General features: G+C 42.0%; 1 protein-coding gene across 3 annotated transcripts in view; it reads left to right on the top strand.

Moving 5' to 3' along the window:
- MTM1 (myotubularin 1) overlaps nucleotides 1-17091 on the top strand; it is a 97565-nt gene that overhangs the window by 13231 nt on the left and 67243 nt on the right. For 2 of the 3 annotated variants that reach the window (XM_059051108.2, XM_067023076.1), the window contains exons 2-4: nucleotides 9770-9842; nucleotides 12444-12516; nucleotides 14207-14301. In XM_059051108.2, the coding sequence (XP_058907091.1) occupies nucleotides 9780-9842; nucleotides 12444-12516; nucleotides 14207-14301 (231 nt within the window). In that variant the 5' untranslated portion in view covers nucleotides 9770-9779. The remainder of the gene's footprint in view (nucleotides 1-9769; nucleotides 9843-12443; nucleotides 12517-14206; nucleotides 14302-17091) is intronic. The other variant, XM_067023077.1, reaches the window with a different exon arrangement.

Genomic DNA, 17091 nt, shown 5'->3' with positions numbered 1-17091 from the left:
ACCTCTTTGGAAACAGGATTAAATAATTGTATATGCCGAGTCAGGAGTATCTCAGAAATGATTAGCCTGGTGTCATTTCATTACTTCTTCTAAGAAGCTATATTAATATTTCAGTGCTGGTTAACTTAGTAGGTGTTCACTGAACGTTTATATATGGATTGACAAGCTAAATTGTTCTGGTAACCGTATGTCGACCATTTGTAGACTGTTAATTTCTGAAGCTAACCTCTTGCTTGCTCTGCTTTGGATTGTGTCCCCATAGAAGATATGTTGGTAGGCCTAGCCCCCCGTAACTCAGAATGTCACCTTATTTGGAGATGGGGTCATTGCAGATATAACTAGTTGAGGTCATACTGGAGTAGGGTGGATCCTTAATCCAGTATGGCTGGTGTCCTTATAAGAAAGGAGAACACCATGTGAAGACACACACACACACACACACACACACACACACACACACACACACAGGGACGACACCACGTGACAGCAGAGGCAGAGATTTGGAGTGATGCAGCTGCAAGCCAAGGAATGCCAGCAACCCACAGAAGCTAGGGGGAGGCAAGAAAGGTTCCTCCCCGAGAACCTTCACAGGAGCATGGCCCTACCAACGTCCTGATTGCGAACTTGTAGCCTCCAGAACTGTGAGGGAGGAAGTTTCTGTTGTAAGCCATCCAGTTTGTGGTACTTTGTTTCAGCAGCCCCAAGAAACTCAGACTCCCGTCCATTATTTTGCCTCCATTTCCATCCATTATCCATCTTCTCCGTATATTTTGAAATTTAAAAAAAAATGTTTCCCGCAAGGTCAGACAAAGGTGTTGGAAAACCTGGCACACAAATGCCATCGCAGTTCTGACACGTGTGCCAGAAGCTGTTCGGAATGTAGTAGCGGAGTCTGGAGCCAGTTCGCGGGACGGCTGAGTAGAGCGTGGGAAGCAGCGTGTTGGCCAGTGGACCGCTCTGCAGCGGGGGAGAGGAGCAGAGCCCAGCGCCTCACATCCGCATCCACGGCTCTCACAACAGTGCCGTGCGGGAAGAGCCAGGGCCCGCAGAACGTGTAACCATTCCGCCTACGTATAAAAGTTCAAAGCCACGCACACTCAACGTATTATTTGGTGATATATCCATATGTAGAAAATGATACAGGTATGCAAGGGAGTTACCAACACAAAGATCAGCCCTAGGGAGGGAGGTTAGAGCACCTTTAATGCCCAAAGACTGTCTCCACGATCACGCAGGTTTCTGAGGGTGGAAGTGTATTCACTGCCTCATCAACTGAGGGCCCAGGCCGCTCCGCACGGCATCGCAGTGGGAACCAGCCCTTGGCCTTAGGAAGCTCTGATCTAACAGAGAGACGTAAAACGTCGATGGATAGGTAAGTGCAGTACAGCATGAGAAGTGAAATGTTAGAAATTTCTACCACAGAGAAACGAAGCGGGTGCGTTGTGTGCGCGCGTGTGTACATGGGCAGAAGCCTCCTCCAACCTTCTCTCCTCTCTTTGTTTTTCTAGAAACTGCGCATCTGCTCTTCAGTTTCTTTCCAATCCTTCCCCCCCCAGCGCTAATTCCAGTTGGATGTTTCATTGTTAGTAGTGAAACAGTCTGGGAAGGTCTGTGGCAAGTTCGATGTTCTGAGCCAGCACCTTCGTCGCTATTATAGCTGTGACTCTTATGTGTTTACTCTTTACCTTCAACAATTACCGTTTTAACTTCTGTGTAAGAAGGTACTTTTCACTTATAAATTGAAAATACACTTTTGGGGAATAGTTTCTCCCCGGGGAAAATAGTTGTGTCATGGAGCAGATCAGCTGGGTTCATGAGTTTGGGAATTGGCAGGTGGATGGGGAACTTGATCTTGTTCCTATTTTAAAACTTTGTTTACTGGCAGGTATTTGGTGGTTACAAAATCATTGGTGAAGTTAGTGATCTGTTTTAGTGTATATAAAATTGCTAGGTAGCCTTTTTACATTAAAAAAAGTTAACCTGATGGTAGCTGGCTTTTCTAATAGTTGCTTTAGCATACCAATTTTAAGTTATGAAGCATTTCTAAAGTTACCCTGTTCCATGGCCACAGCGCATGCCGCTGGAGCCAATCAGCTGTCTTGAAGATGTGCCATTTGTCATGAGGAGACCAAGGACTAGGCTGAATGGATCAGCTCAAATCCATCACTAACCACGGAAAAAATGATTCAAAATGCATTCTTCACTGAATCTGAATTATAGTGTTTTTAGCCAAAAGGTCTTGGCAACATTTAAAGAAGTGGAAGTAAGTGTATTGTGATCTTTAAAATGAATAGTAAATATCAAAATGATACAACGAGTGAGTTTCTAAATGAAATACTGTTTAAGATTTTATAATTTCCAAAGAAGAGTCATCAAAACAATGTCCCTTGAGCCCTGAGATTTGATTTGGCTGAGTTAAATCAAGAGGCTCTAACACATGTGTTGGAGGTATCTTTTGGGCCAGTAAGCCGCTTACATTGACAGGGAGTACTCTTTTGGAATAACTACAGTTAGATCTCCTCTGCGACCTCTAGTGTATATCTATATCCTGGAGTCAGAACAGAAGGCAAAGAGGCAAGATCTCCATGTTAGGGATCCCATGGAAAATTTTCCTGGGCTAGGAGTCGAGTGTTGTCTTTTTTTTTTTTTTTAATGGAACTAGGCATGCTTTGAGAATAACCTGCTTTAAGGCTGTCTAGAGCTTTGCCGAGATTAGGTGGATTATCTCAGAAAATGTGTGCAGAATGGTTAGGCAGTGTTAGATATTGTATATTTTATGGGAAATCCGGCCTAGTGTGTCAGCGCCACTTTGAGGAGTGACTTCAAAGCATCTCTTGTAAGAGGAGGGGACCTGGTATTTGAGTGCCTCTGTTTTGCCCTCTGCCGTGCCAGCATTTTACACGTTACTTATCACCGCCCCATGAAGTAGGTAGTATCATGCCCATTTCACAGACAGAGAACTGCAGTCTGTCCAAGGTCGAATGACTATTATTAACCAAGTGACAAAATTGGGATTTGAAAGCCAAACTGGTCCGAATACAGATTCCCTTCCTCTTTTCAACTATGTCACACAATTTTGCAGCCGGTCATCGTGCGTTTTTACAAGGTATAAGCTACGAATGGTGGGGTTAATGGCTTATATATCAGTTTAAAAGTCTGTCATAAAGAGTGAGGTAAGTCAGAAAGAGAAAAACAAATACCATATGCTAACACATATATGTGGAATCTAAAAAAAAATGGTCATGAAGAACGTAGGGGCAGGACGGGAATAAAGATGCAGACCTATTAGAGAATGAACTTGAGGATGTGGGGAGGGGGAAGGGTGGGCTGTGAAGATGTGAGAGAGTGGCAGGGACATATATACACTACCAAATGTAAAACAGATAGCTAGTGGGAAGCGGCCGCATAGCACAGGGAGATGAGCTCGGTGCTCTGTGACCACCTAGAGGGGTGGGATAGGGAGGGTGGGAGGGAGGGAGACGCAAGAGGGAGGAGATATGGAGATATATGTATACGCATAGCTGATTCACGTTGTTATACAGCAGAAACTAACACAACAATGTAAAGCAATTATACTCCAATAAAGATATATTTTTTAAAAGTGCACATAGACTGCTGGTAGAAGTATTAATAAAACAATATAAAAGATTTTTTAAAAGGACATGATTATTATTTACTTTGGCTGAAGAAATTTCACTCGGAAATAACTTTATTTTGATAGTTTAAGGCAGAGGGTGGCAGCCCGTTTTTGTAAATAAAATCGTGCTGGAATACAGCCACACCCCTGTATTTCCGTATTGCCTGTAGCTGCCACAAGGCCTAAAATAGTTACTCTCTGGCCCTTCACAGAAAAAGTTTGCAACCCTTGTTCAAAGAAAAATGTGTAAAGATGAAATAAACTCCTACTTTTGTAGTTCATTGTTTGTGTTCACGTGCGATGAGCAAGTGTAGAGGTTGACTTGATTGTTCCTGGTCTCTAAATGGCTCTCTTTGGTGCAGGGTGGTTTGGCTGAGCGCATCTTAACACATCTTTTTTAGTTCTTGCCTCCAAGGTGGCCTACGGTCAGAGCAACTTTAACGCAAAAGTCAGCACAGGTTAGTCTTGTAAATCCCGTGTGGTTCTCACTGGGGGCGAAACTCCCCCTACAGGCCAAATTGGAAACGGGGGGTGTTTTTGTTTTTAGTATAATTTGTATTGAAAAATACGTTATTATAAATCACTGTCCTTTTATTATATTTCTCCTTTATCCTGGAGCTCAGGCATTATATTGATGATTTTTAAAATCGTGGTTGGTTTTATAATATCCCTGACTTTAATTGCAGGCTAGCCAAAGGGGCTTTGCACAACTTTGTTTTATAGCAAGGGGAGCATTGGGTCTGGGGGTACTGAGCAGCTCTGCCCTGAGTATTTGGCATTTTTTTGAAAACAGACTTCCAAGTAAAGAAAGCTCCCTTCGAAAGACCTGGAATTCTGGACTCAGAGGCTGCTTGTGCAGGACTTCTTGCTCGCTGGCAGCCTTTCGAAGTCGGTTTGCAGCCTGGGTAGGTTCCCGCAGCTCTCAAGGGAGCCTCCAGAGAGAGATCACCCGTAAACTTCATTTAAACAGCAACACAGAGTAAGAAAGCACAGCGAGTAAAATCCAAAGAGGAAGGCCTGTGTGCCTTTCCTCACTGTACACGGAAAGTGTGGGAAAACCCCTAATCAGGGGCCATCGATTGCAAATCGGTGACCATGGCAACTGAGCTCCCCTTGGAGTTTAGATTTTGCTTGCAGAGGCCCAATGAGGTGGAGGTCAAATTTATTTTCTAATTCTACTGCTTTTAGATGTTTCCAGTAAGGGTAAAAATGGTCCTTATTTATTTATTTGAGAGCATTTATAGTTACGTCTGCCACAGGTGTTTTGTGAAATCCTATTTTTCATATGCAGCGGAGAGGGGAGCGGTTTCTCAGTCTGGAAGAAGGGCGTGGGGGAAGAGGTCTTTGTACCTTAATTTGCAATATGTGTGCCATTGTAACGTCTGTAGTGCAGGATGGTAGTTCTTTTTGGTGCAAGTTCCTTATGGTGCTTCAAGGCGCCAGAAGTTAATGCCATTCTGCTGAGCAGAGCCATGGTGCCTGGAGCATCTTGATGAGCCAAGGATTGGTTTTACCCCTTTTTAAAGCTTGCATAAATTTCTGGCTTAAGTGAAATATCGGGCAAACAACAGTTAAGTTTTTCGGCCGAGGCTTTATTAAAGCCCAGTTCATTCATTCATTTAATGAATACCTATTAAGTACCAACTGGGTGCCAGGCACTGTACCAGGTGCTGTAACTGCAACATTAAGTAAAACAGACCAGAATCCTCATCTGCTGGGGGCTCGCATTCTGGTCGGGAGCTTGTATTCTGGTGTGGAGAGTAGACAGTAACAACAGGTTATCTGAAAGGTGGTAAGTGGTGGAGAAAGGAGACAGAGGGAGAGAGGGGGGCAGAGAGAGAAAGAGAGGAGAGAGACAGAGGAAGAGGGGGAAGAGAGGTGGAGGGACACAGAGGGAGGGACACAGGGAGATACCATGAGACCACTGAGGTTAGTAGGCTTGAATTTAAAGAGAGACACAATTGAGGCCATGCTGTAACTTTGCAATTTGATTTTTTAAATAATGCCACCTTTATTTGAAGGGGTTGGTGGGGTTGTCTCAGAGATTGCTTGCCTAGATGAGTTTTCCTAACTATATTTCTTACTCTAAAACTCCTTCTCTACTGAGACTGGGACCAGTCTCATCCAACCTGGTTTCTTGAAAAATAGAGATCACTCGGACGCACTTTTCCCTGGGTGGAAAGGATACTGCCGTGTTAGATGTCAGCTAGAGCTGGTCCTGCCACTGACTCACTCTGGGGTCTTGTCATACCCTCTCTAGGCTTTCCTGTCATCTTCTCTGTAATAGGAGAAGACTGGGCTTAAATCGTCACAAAAGTTTTTTTCGGGATCAAGAAAGATAGAGGTCTACCTTTGGTTAGATTCCTGAACTTAGCATATATGTAGGGAATTAAGTTTCAATTTTCACTTTAAAGCCAAGGTAGCCCAAATTTAATGTTTTTTAAGATAAAAAGGATTGAAGCTTGATCTTTAGGAGTTTGGGGAAAAATACACTATAACCAAAAGGGTAGCTGACTTTTGTAAACTTTACTATAGCTTCTAATTATTATTGAACCCCATTTAGACCAACAGAGATATTTTATAGATGAAGATATGGATATTAGAGACAGCTCAGGGCCTGCACTCACCCATCTATACAGCTCTGCACTGCTTCCCAGGGTCCAAATGACACAGTATTTCCATGTACTTAAAAAATATACATATAAATTTATTTATTTATTTTTGGCTGCGTTGGGTCTTCGCTGCTCTGCGCGGGCTTTCTCTAGTTGTGGCGGAGTGGGGGCTACTCTATTGTGGTGTGCAGATTTCTCACTGCGGTGGCTTCTCTTGTTGCGGAACACGGGCTCTAGGTGCGTGGGCTTCAGTAGTTGTGGCACACGGGCTCAGTAGTTGTGGCTTGTGGGCTCTGGAGTGCAGGCTCAGTCAGTAGTTGTGGTGCACGGGCTTAGTTGCTCCACGGCATGTGGGATCTTCCCGGACCAGGGATCGAACCCCTGTCCCCTTGCATTGGTAGGCGGATTCTTAACCACTGTGCCACCAAGGAAGTCCCTCCATGTACTTTTTCCAGAGAAGCTTTATAGCTAGATCACCACTGGCCATGCACTGTCCCTGTGTTAGTTAGCTTTCTTCCTAGTATTTCTAGGGTCAGACCTAATTTGTAGAAGAATTGGTTGTGGCATCAGCATTCCGTTATTATCCTTTCATGATTGAAAAGGATGCTAATAATTTGTTAGCAAATGTATCATGTACTGTTCTAAGCCCTTCACGTGTATTACTTCGTTTTGCCCAACTATGCTGTAGTAAGATAGAGATAATAGCAACTGAAGCCCGGAGAAGTGAAGTAGTCTTCCCAAGGTCAAATAGTGAATTGCACAGTCGGGATTTGAATGGAGTCGGCTCAGCACCTGTGCTGTTCGGTGTCAGGCTGCTCCAGCTCCTGTACATTTCAAGGGTCTGTTGCAACCTTTCAACAAAGAGAGGCTCACTGATGACATCTGAAAGCAAACCTCATCATGGAACTAACCCATGTTACCCAGACCCTTGGATTTCTCAGCTTTGTACTCAATCCAGCTTTTAATAGTAGTGTTTTCTAGGGTAACTCTAAAAATGAGGGCTTTAGACATAAATAAAGACTGCATATTATTTGATTATGTTTATATGAAATGTCCAGAATGGGCAAATCTATAGAGGTAGAAAGCCAAATATGTGACAGGGGCTGCGGGAATGGGGAGTGATAAGTGACTACTAATGGGTATGGGGTTTTTTGGGGGGAAGTGATGAAAATGTTCTAAAACCGATCGTGGTGATGGTTGTACAATTCTGCAGATATACTTAAAACTGTTCAATTGTTCACTTGAAAGGGGTGTGTTATATAATATGTGAGTTATAGTTCAATCAGATAGTTAAAAATAAGGGGAAAAGGAGGACTCCCCTCTGTTATATTTAGTTCATGTTATCTATTTTTTAAAAATATTTATTTATTTGGCTGTGCCAGCTCTTAGTTGCGGTGTGCGGGATCTTTAATCGCAGCATGTGAACTCTTAGTTGTGGCATGCGGGTTGTAGTTCCCTGACCAGGGATTGAACCCAGGCCCCCTGTACTGGGAGCATGGAGTCCTAGCCACTGGACCACCAGGGAAGTCCCTATTTAGTTCATTTTAAATTGAAGTTTTTTTTTTTTTTGCGGCGCGGGCCTCTCACCGCTGGGGCCTCTCCCATTGCGGAGCACAGGCTCCGGACGCGCAGGCGCAGCGGCCACGGCTCACGGGCTCAGTCGCTCCGCGGCACGTGGGATCCTCCCGGACCGGGGCAGGAACCCGTGTCCCCCGCATCGGCAGGCGGACTCTCAACCACTGCGCCACCACGGAAGCCCTAAATTGAAGTTTTTAAATGAGGGTTGATGAAAACAGGAAGACGCATCTTTCTTTTATGGTTTATAAACAGGACCGTGAAGACTGAGTTGATTATGTAACCCAGCATGTGAAATGTCTTACGTTGACTTGACAGTAATAATTTAACATGTGTTTGAAGACATTGACTTACATGATAAAAATGTTTTAAATATTATAGCATCTGATAACTAAAAGTAATTTTATATCCGTTCCTGATAAAAATCCCCCAAATATGTACTATTGTTTAGTCAGTAGAATAATTTCAGGGCAGAAGCATCTGACTTGCTCTATCCAGTCCATCTCATCCATCCTGCTGTCTCAGAGAATAATGGGTTATTTGACTGGATTTGAATTTACTATTAGAGAGGTTTTTCAAGGCTATATTGTCTGAACTATTTTGTCTGTGTTTAATTCACTCTAGAGTTATTCATTAATCTGTTTTAAAAAGTTATTTCTAATTTTAGGTCGTGCTACCTCTTAATAGTTTCAGTTCTTTTAAGTTTAGTATTCCTTTCTATAAAGAAGTATTTTATTTTGCCCTAAGTGTTGATGTTTAAGCCTCTGCAGTAGTTTCCTAGTTCCAGTGTTCTGGGATTTGGTGAACTGATATTCACAATAGTGTGTGTTTTGCACATAATCAGTCACTCGTTCTTCAAATAGTTATGAGTGTCATCATGTGCCAGGGGATAGCCGTGACCCAAATGGACCCCCAGCCTTGCCCTTGGAGAGCTGAGCTCTGGTGGAGGAAGCGTGGCGGTGCTAATCTTATAAGATTGTTTTCACCTGGCCATCTTGCTGCCTCTTTGTCCTGATGGGTACCCTCATCTGCATCTTTTGTCACCTCTCAGGCCTTACTTAAGGACATGGAGCAGCAGTGCACAGCTATCAAATCACTAGGCTTTGTGCCAAGGGGTGGTAATGTTCTCCATGCCAGATTTTGTTAGTGAGTGGTTGGTCTTTTAATGAGCCTGGCAAAAAAGATCCTATAAATATCCACAATCACCTTGCTGAATTGGATATGGTTTAACCTCCAGTGACTTCATATGTCTCTCTCTGTGTCATTCACTTTGATAAATAAAATAACCAAAGCACTACTTAGTTTCCTGTTGTGGCTGTCATCTTCAAAAGTCTAAATAAACCCCTGGGTTACCAAGGTATCGTATGTATTCTGAATATGATGGTTTCATTTATGTCTGAATTGTGATGAATATGCCTTATTTAAATGAAGTATATACTTTCCCTAGAAAATGCTGAGTAAATCAAATCTTACTAATTTGATTTCCAGCAAATCCATGCCACTTTAACTTGCCTTAATTTAGAGAAAACAGAATTATTAAAGGGGAAAGAAGTGTGAGGTCAGCAGTCTCCCCTTTCTATCACTCTGCCTGGCTGCCTCGTAACTCTTTAAAAATTAAGAAATGTGGAAATTTGAAGCCTGTTGCACAATTAGTAAACACTAAGTTTTCTCCCATGACAGTTTGAAGGCTAGGAGTCAAAATTCCGGGGACAAGTGTGGTGTCTTCTGCTGAGCTCCCCCTTCTCGGTTCCTCCACGGTTCCCTGCACCTTCGTCGGAGCTCTTTCCCACGAGCTGTGCTGTGGTTGATCCTTCGTGCGTCTCATTCCCACTGGAGACTACGAGGGAAATAGGGCCTGTCAAGCGTACTCCTGTTTGTTGTCAATTGCAATATGTTTGAAATGGCATGCAATGCCATTGATATTGAATGTTGTCTTTCTTGGTAGAGTTTCCAGTATGGCCTCTGCACCGACTTCTAAATATAATTCACACTCCTTGGAGAATGAGTCTATTAAGAGGGTAAGTTGAGTTTTCAGATTTATCTGTACCTCTTTCTCTCATTTCTCCTTTCGTATTTGAATATTAGGTGCTCATTCTGGGTTTCTTGAATTACTAATTTCATTATTTATTCACATAATGTAAATTCTGTGATACGTGTGGTTTTATTAACCCACCTTGTTCAGTAAAAGACTGATTACCTTATGTGTCTTCAGTGAGTTTTGTTTGTAAATCCTTTCACATAACTTCATTTTTGAGAACCTCTGACTTGTGGACTACTTCCAGTGTTACATTTAAGATACTAGGCAATCTCTTGCCCCTGAAAGCTTTCTGGAGGAGAGATTGGAAGCCAGGGCCCGCTGAACAGGCTGTTAACACCTTCTTAGATATTGGTGTTATTTTCTAATTATGAGGATAAAAGAGTTATAGGACCAAAACAAATACAACATTAACAGAAAATGGTTCCAAGTGTCAAGGAGAAATTGTGTAATTAGAGGGAGATATTGGAACAACTATTGGAAAGAAGGAATTTTAAATAAGCTTTAGTCATGGCCCTTTAAGGCTTTTGATACATATTAGCGATTATCCACCAGAGAGATTCATTTACACATCCACAAGCAGTGTAGAGAGATACCCAAGCAATCAGAAGGGAGCCAACTAGTGTCTTTTAATTTGTATTTCCCTGAGTACTAACAAGGGTACCTTTTTGTTTTTTGGTTTTTTGTAAAGGCGTATTTCTTGTCCATTTGTAATTCTTTCGTGAAGTGGCTGTCTGTGTCCTTTGCCTATTTGTGTTTTGGGGTGTTTGGAGGATCCTTTTCTGTTGATTTATAAGTGTTCTTTATAAATTATGATCAACTCTTTATAATATATATTATTCTTTATAATACATATAATAATAATAAGACTTTTTCCTAGTTTACTATTAGCCTTTTAATTATATTTATGTGTTTGGATTTTGAAATACAGAGGTTTAAATTTTTATGTAACCACATCATCCGTCTTTTCTTATATTTTCTGCTTTGGGTGTCATGTTTGTAAGGACCTTTTCATCCCCAAATTATGAAAGTCTTTATTGTATTTTAGTATTGTTATGGTACAAGGATCAGTTCTAAACACAAGAGTAACTTCAAGAAGGTAATTGTAAGTCCTTGTGTAACGTTACTCTACTGTGAAAGTACATCTTCTGTTAATCCTATGTTTTCCTGTGTTCATCAGACATTTGTTTCCCTTATGTTGTGTCTGAATTACGCTTTCTTCTCCTGACCCCGAACTGTGGTATTTAAAGGCTGTATGAACGTTAAATTTGCTCGTTATACTTTTTAGTTTGAGGCAGTGTTAAAGGAGGATGATAATTTCTTTCTAGTTTTATCGTTTATATAAAACATGTGCTTTTTGTTCCTCATTGAAGAAGGCATTCCTGGCTGGGAACAGTTTGCCTTACCCTCCGATTTATAAAATGCTTAGCTTACAAGCACTAAAACATATTGAAAATTAGCTAGGAATTTTCATTTTGTACCTGAATAAAAAGACTAAAACCATTAAAAATCCAACAGAGCCCCCCTCTTTGACAGCTTATCTCTCACCTAAATACACAAGCTGCATTTCTCTTGTTTCAGAATACGTTACATTTGCATAGCCCTTGGTAATTCTCAGAAGTGTGTTTGTGCACTTTGTTTCACTTAATATTCACGAAACTCCTTTGAGGCAGGGATTACTAGCTTCATACATGAAATAATTGCAGCGTGACTTTGGAAAACAACTAGAAAAAAATGAATGAAAAACAGCGATGAGAAAACCTTTTGCCCAAACAGATGTTAGTGATGTGCCTGGCACTGATCCGCTGGGGCGGCTGAATAGATCGAAAGACTCCTTTCCCAGGCATCCAAGTCACATGGCAAATGAGCCTCTCAGAGCTCACCTTCGCTTTTAGTGGCTAATACTTTGCCTGCCTGGCAGAGCGGCTGCGGTGATTGAACGAGGACCACGCATGGGGAGCCAGGAGGCCTAGAGATGTAGTAAAGTCACAGGAAGAATTTGTGTGTAGATGGTTCCCAAGGCCCCTGTTGGCTCAAAAGTTCAATGACAGGCCACCCCGTCCTCTTATCTAGTCATCTACATGAAGAAAGATCTTAATAAAATAGGAAACCCCGTGTGTAGTAACTGTTATTTTCTGGTGTCGTGAGAAGTTGCTGTAATTACTGTTGCTCAGTTAAGGCCCCATTGAAATCAAGTTTTCATTCCTTCTCTCAACAAAATAGGACTAAATATTTAATATGAAAAAAAAGCTGCCACAGTATATGTGTATCTATAGAATATACACTTAATGTCTACTTTTTATCACTTCCCTGAGCACTGTTAACTGTAAAGTGCTTGGCACGGGCGTTTAATTAATGTCATTGAAAAGCGTGCTGATGTTATTTACAGGCTGAAAGTTAACACAGCTAATGAATGTTGAATGCTAAGTTGTATTTTTTAGTCGTTTTGATTTTCTGTGCCAATTTTCTATAACGGTCACTATTTCTCTAATTTTTTTCTTTGAAAACGATATTTCTGTTTGGTTGCTTAAAATCCTGTGCAAATGTAATGTCATTACTCCTGATGGCACCATTTTGTTTCCAGACTTCTAGGGATGGAGTTAATCGGGATATCGGTGAGGCTCTTCCTCGACTTCCAGGAGAAACCCGCATCACTGGTAAGGAGCCTGTGAAGTTAGGATTTTCGTACATTGATGAGAAGTCCAGCAGGATCAGGTGGCTTCAATCCCACTGACTCTTTAGAAGTTAACATTTCTTGATCAAAGAGTTCTCTCAAGAGCTTCATGCTCTCCAGGATAGTGATATTTTTTTTCTCTGTACCAAAGACAGAATTATTTCGGAAAAAAAAAATGTGGATTATCTCTTGAAAGTCTCTTATTGGAGCTATAAGCTCTTATGGTTTGAGGTGATAAGAACAAAATGGTATTAAGGTTTTCCAGTCTATGATGTGTGCTTTAAAATGCCTCAACTTAGAGGCTTAAAGTCCAAGTGTTCTCTTCTTTGAAATACAGGAGACCATAGTGGTTTAAAATATCTTTCATTTGCCAGCCAGCCGAAGTTAGTTATGTTGATGTAACATTCTGACTGTTGCCTTATTTTCTTCATTATAAATTCATATTACGAGGAAGGTATCTACTTTGGAAAGACTAGATCGTTCTGGCTTAAGAATCCAGAAGCACCTGACAGCTTCTAAGCGAAGTGCTCATGTTGTGGGCATTCACATTTTTTATTAGAGTCGACATCCCCCTCTCAGATTCCCATTTGGTGATGATACAGTTACCATCGTTTCGGAGAACCTTTCGTTTTATCGACTAAGATCTGGGTTGTTTAGCTTAAATGGCCGAAAGCATGGTGCTAATCAGCTTAAGGTCATAGACCTGGTGCCTGTGTGAATGAGCTAGCCATGCACCATGAGAAACTATTCCATGTCCACGGACTTGCACACGTGATCCTAGCCTTGAAAAGGAAACCGGTGGCGTGTGTCCATCCCAATTTCTGGATAAGGACAAAGAGGATAGCTTACTTTTGATGGTCTTCATATATAAAGTTTTGGTGCCCTGTATCAGTGCCAGAACCTTCACTGAGGTAGTAACTGACTGAATGAGCATGAAGTCGCCTTACTGGGTATTCTTCATTTAGCACCTGAGGAAGAAAGGGATTTCAAAATTACTATGAATAAATAAATAGATAAATAAACAGATAAACAAATGCCATTAACACATTCGAGGACATCCTTGAAAGATAAGACAAAGATATATTTTATTATAAGAACTCAACTCTCCTGATTTAGTTTCTCCTTATGTTTGATTCTACCAAAGATGTACTAATTTCTTGGCCATCTGTTTCATCTCACTTAATATGTGAAATGAATCTAGCTCCACTCTTCTCTGGCTTATTAAAAGAGAAAGAATAGACCAGCTAAACATTTCTACTGCTGACATTCATTTATTAAAAACATGCTGATGTTCTGTGTGATTAGAGGTTTGGCAGACCTCAAAGCCGATCTGGTGGTGAGTCCGTGAGACTGTCCTACATGAATTGCCATCCTCTGGTTGAAGTCTGCAGTTCACCAGTTACCTTGGCAACCACCTGAGGGTAGCAGCGTCAGTACCCTCTTTCACTTCTGCTCTCCAGCTGTTATCACCTTGTCCCTAGGTAGTGGCAGCCGCATTCCACCTAGCATGGTAATGTAGAAGCACTGCCAGTGCTTGCTTTAGACCTTTTCAGTGACTTTCTTTTTTAATTGTAGTTATTCTTAGCCAAATAGTTTATATTAAATTAGTGCCATTTGTTGTGTATCTTGGTATATATTTCCATTATTTTAGGGTACTTTTTTTATCTTAATAGACAAAGAAGTTATTTACATATGTCCTTTCAATGGCCCCATTAAGGGAAGAGTTTACATCACAAATTATCGTCTTTATTTAAGAAGTTTGGAAACGGTAAGTAGAATCTAAGACCATAAAGATGACCCTAACTGTTAAAGATAATGCTAAACTGTTTCTCTTCTACCTTGCAAGATTGACTGTGGGTCAGATTAACATGGGGGTATATTTGCTTCTCAACTCTTAATTTTTGGCTTATGCAAAGCTCATTTAACACTAACACCTGTATATGTAGGAATAGAGTGAGTTAAAATAAGTTTTGTCCTTGATAATCTGGGGAGGGGAGTTTTGTAACTGTACCCGTTGGCTGGTTTGGAGATGTGAATCCCTTGTTAAGGCCCACTGCTCTAGAACTTTCCAAGCGTTCAATTACAGTTTAGAACTAGGATGACTATGCTGTGGCTTAGTGCCACTCTGCCTTTTCATTCCACGGCCGTAAGATGCTGGCCATGGTATTTCAAGGAATGTTCCATTGATGGAACAATGTGATGGAGACGAGATGCTCCAGAAGGGAAAGAATGAATGAACAGCTGCTGAGGCTGTCCCAGAAGGGCCTGTGGTGGATGTGGTGGGTTGCTGTGGCCCAGGCCAGCCTGAAGGCGCAGCTGTATTTAGATGGGCTGGATCGAGGAGGGGTAAATAGGTCCGGGGCACATGGAAGAGGAGCCCAACATCCGCTTAAACGCAGGAGATGTTCAGAGTGTTGGGGGAATCTAGCTTTTGTTTTACTGCTTTTACCTCAGAATTTCTTCAGGACAGTTCTAATCTAGATTAGTTTGCACCTTTTGATTTTTTTAAAAAATTATGTTCATCTTTGTGTCCAAATTCTGAAAAATGCTGTTTATTACTCTTATTGCCTTAGCTGTGGGAGCCCACTTCTGTCGTGTTCCTAGACCCCCATGGGCCTGAGATTGGGCATTTTATTTATGTGACTCTCTTCAGGCTTCTAAGCAAGACTGGAGCTGAACAAATGTTTTAGTTTTCCAGAATGTGAAAGAAGATTCTGGAAATTAACAGAGCAGTGAGCTGGATGTCAACCCTTGGCAACAGTTGGCAACAATTGTAGAATTTATCATTTGAACAGATGATACCGTACCCAGGAAAGAACGAAACCCGTTGGGAGTATTATTGACAGACTGTGTAGCTGGGTATCAAGCCTTTAACTTGGAAGGGGGTTAAAGGGAAGGGGAAGGGGTTTGAAGTAGTCTTAATCGGCTAAGATATTGGAGTGAAACTGCTAATGTGAAATTTAGCATAGATAACATTTACTTCATAAAAACCAGTTGTATTGGTGAAGGATGGAAGAGGTCTGTCTTTACAGGGGCTCAAGCTTATTTGATTCAGTAATTGGATGGGATTGGTTAAAAAGTTAACATACCTGTAGGCTGAACTAACAAAAGTATAATATAACGTTACATAATATTATATTATACTGTAGTGTACTATACAATACAGTATGGCCAGCCAAAGGGACACTCATTCTGTACAGCTTCCAAGTGTTGAATTGGGACACACTGAGAGATTTTATGCTAATATATGCAAGAATCGTCAAAAATCGAATTAGAGCAAGTTGTTGACCAGCCACACATGCCCGGTTCCATTTCGTGCTGTCACTGGTGATGAACTGGGGAAATTATTGAAACGACAAGATTGTGTCTGTTCTGTGATCTCAGCTGTGGAAACCAAACAAAAACTATCTTGTCGAAAAGAGACCAGAAAGAAATACACCAAAAGGTTTAGTACTTGCGATAGTTGGACGGTGGAATTACGTATGCTTTTGTTTTCCTCCTCCCACTTGGCGTGAGCGTACGTTATTACTTTTGTAATTGGGCGACACTTGGCCAGCTTTATTTATTTCGTTTTCATACAGCACTCCAGAGGCCAGGGATTAGCACGGAGTGGGTGAATAACATGCCCGTTTGACACTGACTGCTAATCTTTTTCTTCTTCTACCAAGTTTTACATAAATATTTTGACCAATTGGCCACATCGTTTAGTCCAAATTTAAAAACAAGCAGGTAACGGCAGAAAACATCATATGAAGCAAGCCAATTGGGTGGTTATGCAGAAGCCTCAAAACATAGTCATCATAGTGTATCTCAAAGTCCTAAATAAGAACATTAATTGTGGATTCTGCTGCAAAATGTGAATGTTTCTCATGTGTTTGACAAAGAGCCGCCATCTCACTGGCCTTTGAAGCGGACACCTGTGTGGTTCAGGTATGTAAACACTGCAGTGGGAGCACGGCCTGCCTCGGGAGCCAGCTGTCCTGTTTCGTCAGGTGTCAAGGGCAGGTTCCCTGCCCCCGATGTCCCGGGCAGTAGACGCACCGTGGTCTTTGGACTGTCACGCGGCCTCCTTACCCTGGGTGTCCTTTGGGGTCTCCCCCTCCAACCTGAGCCGCATACTTCGCAGTCTGAAAACTCTTGTTGGATCCCCATTGCCCGCAGCATAAAATCCACTCTCCTTCGTGTGGCAGAAAAACCCTTCTGACTTCCCTTGCCTCGACTCACACCGCTTCTCCCTGTGCTGTTGTGCAGCTGCACAAAGCCCCGGCCCTCTTCCCAGCACCCGAGGCCCTTCTGGGCTGTTTTCACTGTGCCTGGATGCCCCCTCGTCCCTCAGAACCCACCTCAAAAATCACGTCCTCCCTGGAGGCTTCGCCAGCTTCCGCCGAAGCCCTCACTCCTTCTCTGTGTTCACGTCCCCGTGTTCACACTTATTGCTGGGAAACGTCCCCTGCCCACCGGCTCTAAAGGTCCCAAACCCCTCCCCTTCCTCCTCTCCCCCGTTCCTGTTCGTTTGTTTTTTTTTTTTTTTTTTTTTTTTTGTGGTACGCGGGCCTCT

Source organism: Kogia breviceps, chromosome X, assembly GCF_026419965.1.
Source record: "Kogia breviceps isolate mKogBre1 chromosome X, mKogBre1 haplotype 1, whole genome shotgun sequence".
Classification (NCBI taxonomy): Eukaryota; Metazoa; Chordata; class Mammalia; order Artiodactyla; family Physeteridae; genus Kogia; species Kogia breviceps.
This window is presented reverse-complemented; position numbering and strand designations above follow the sequence as displayed.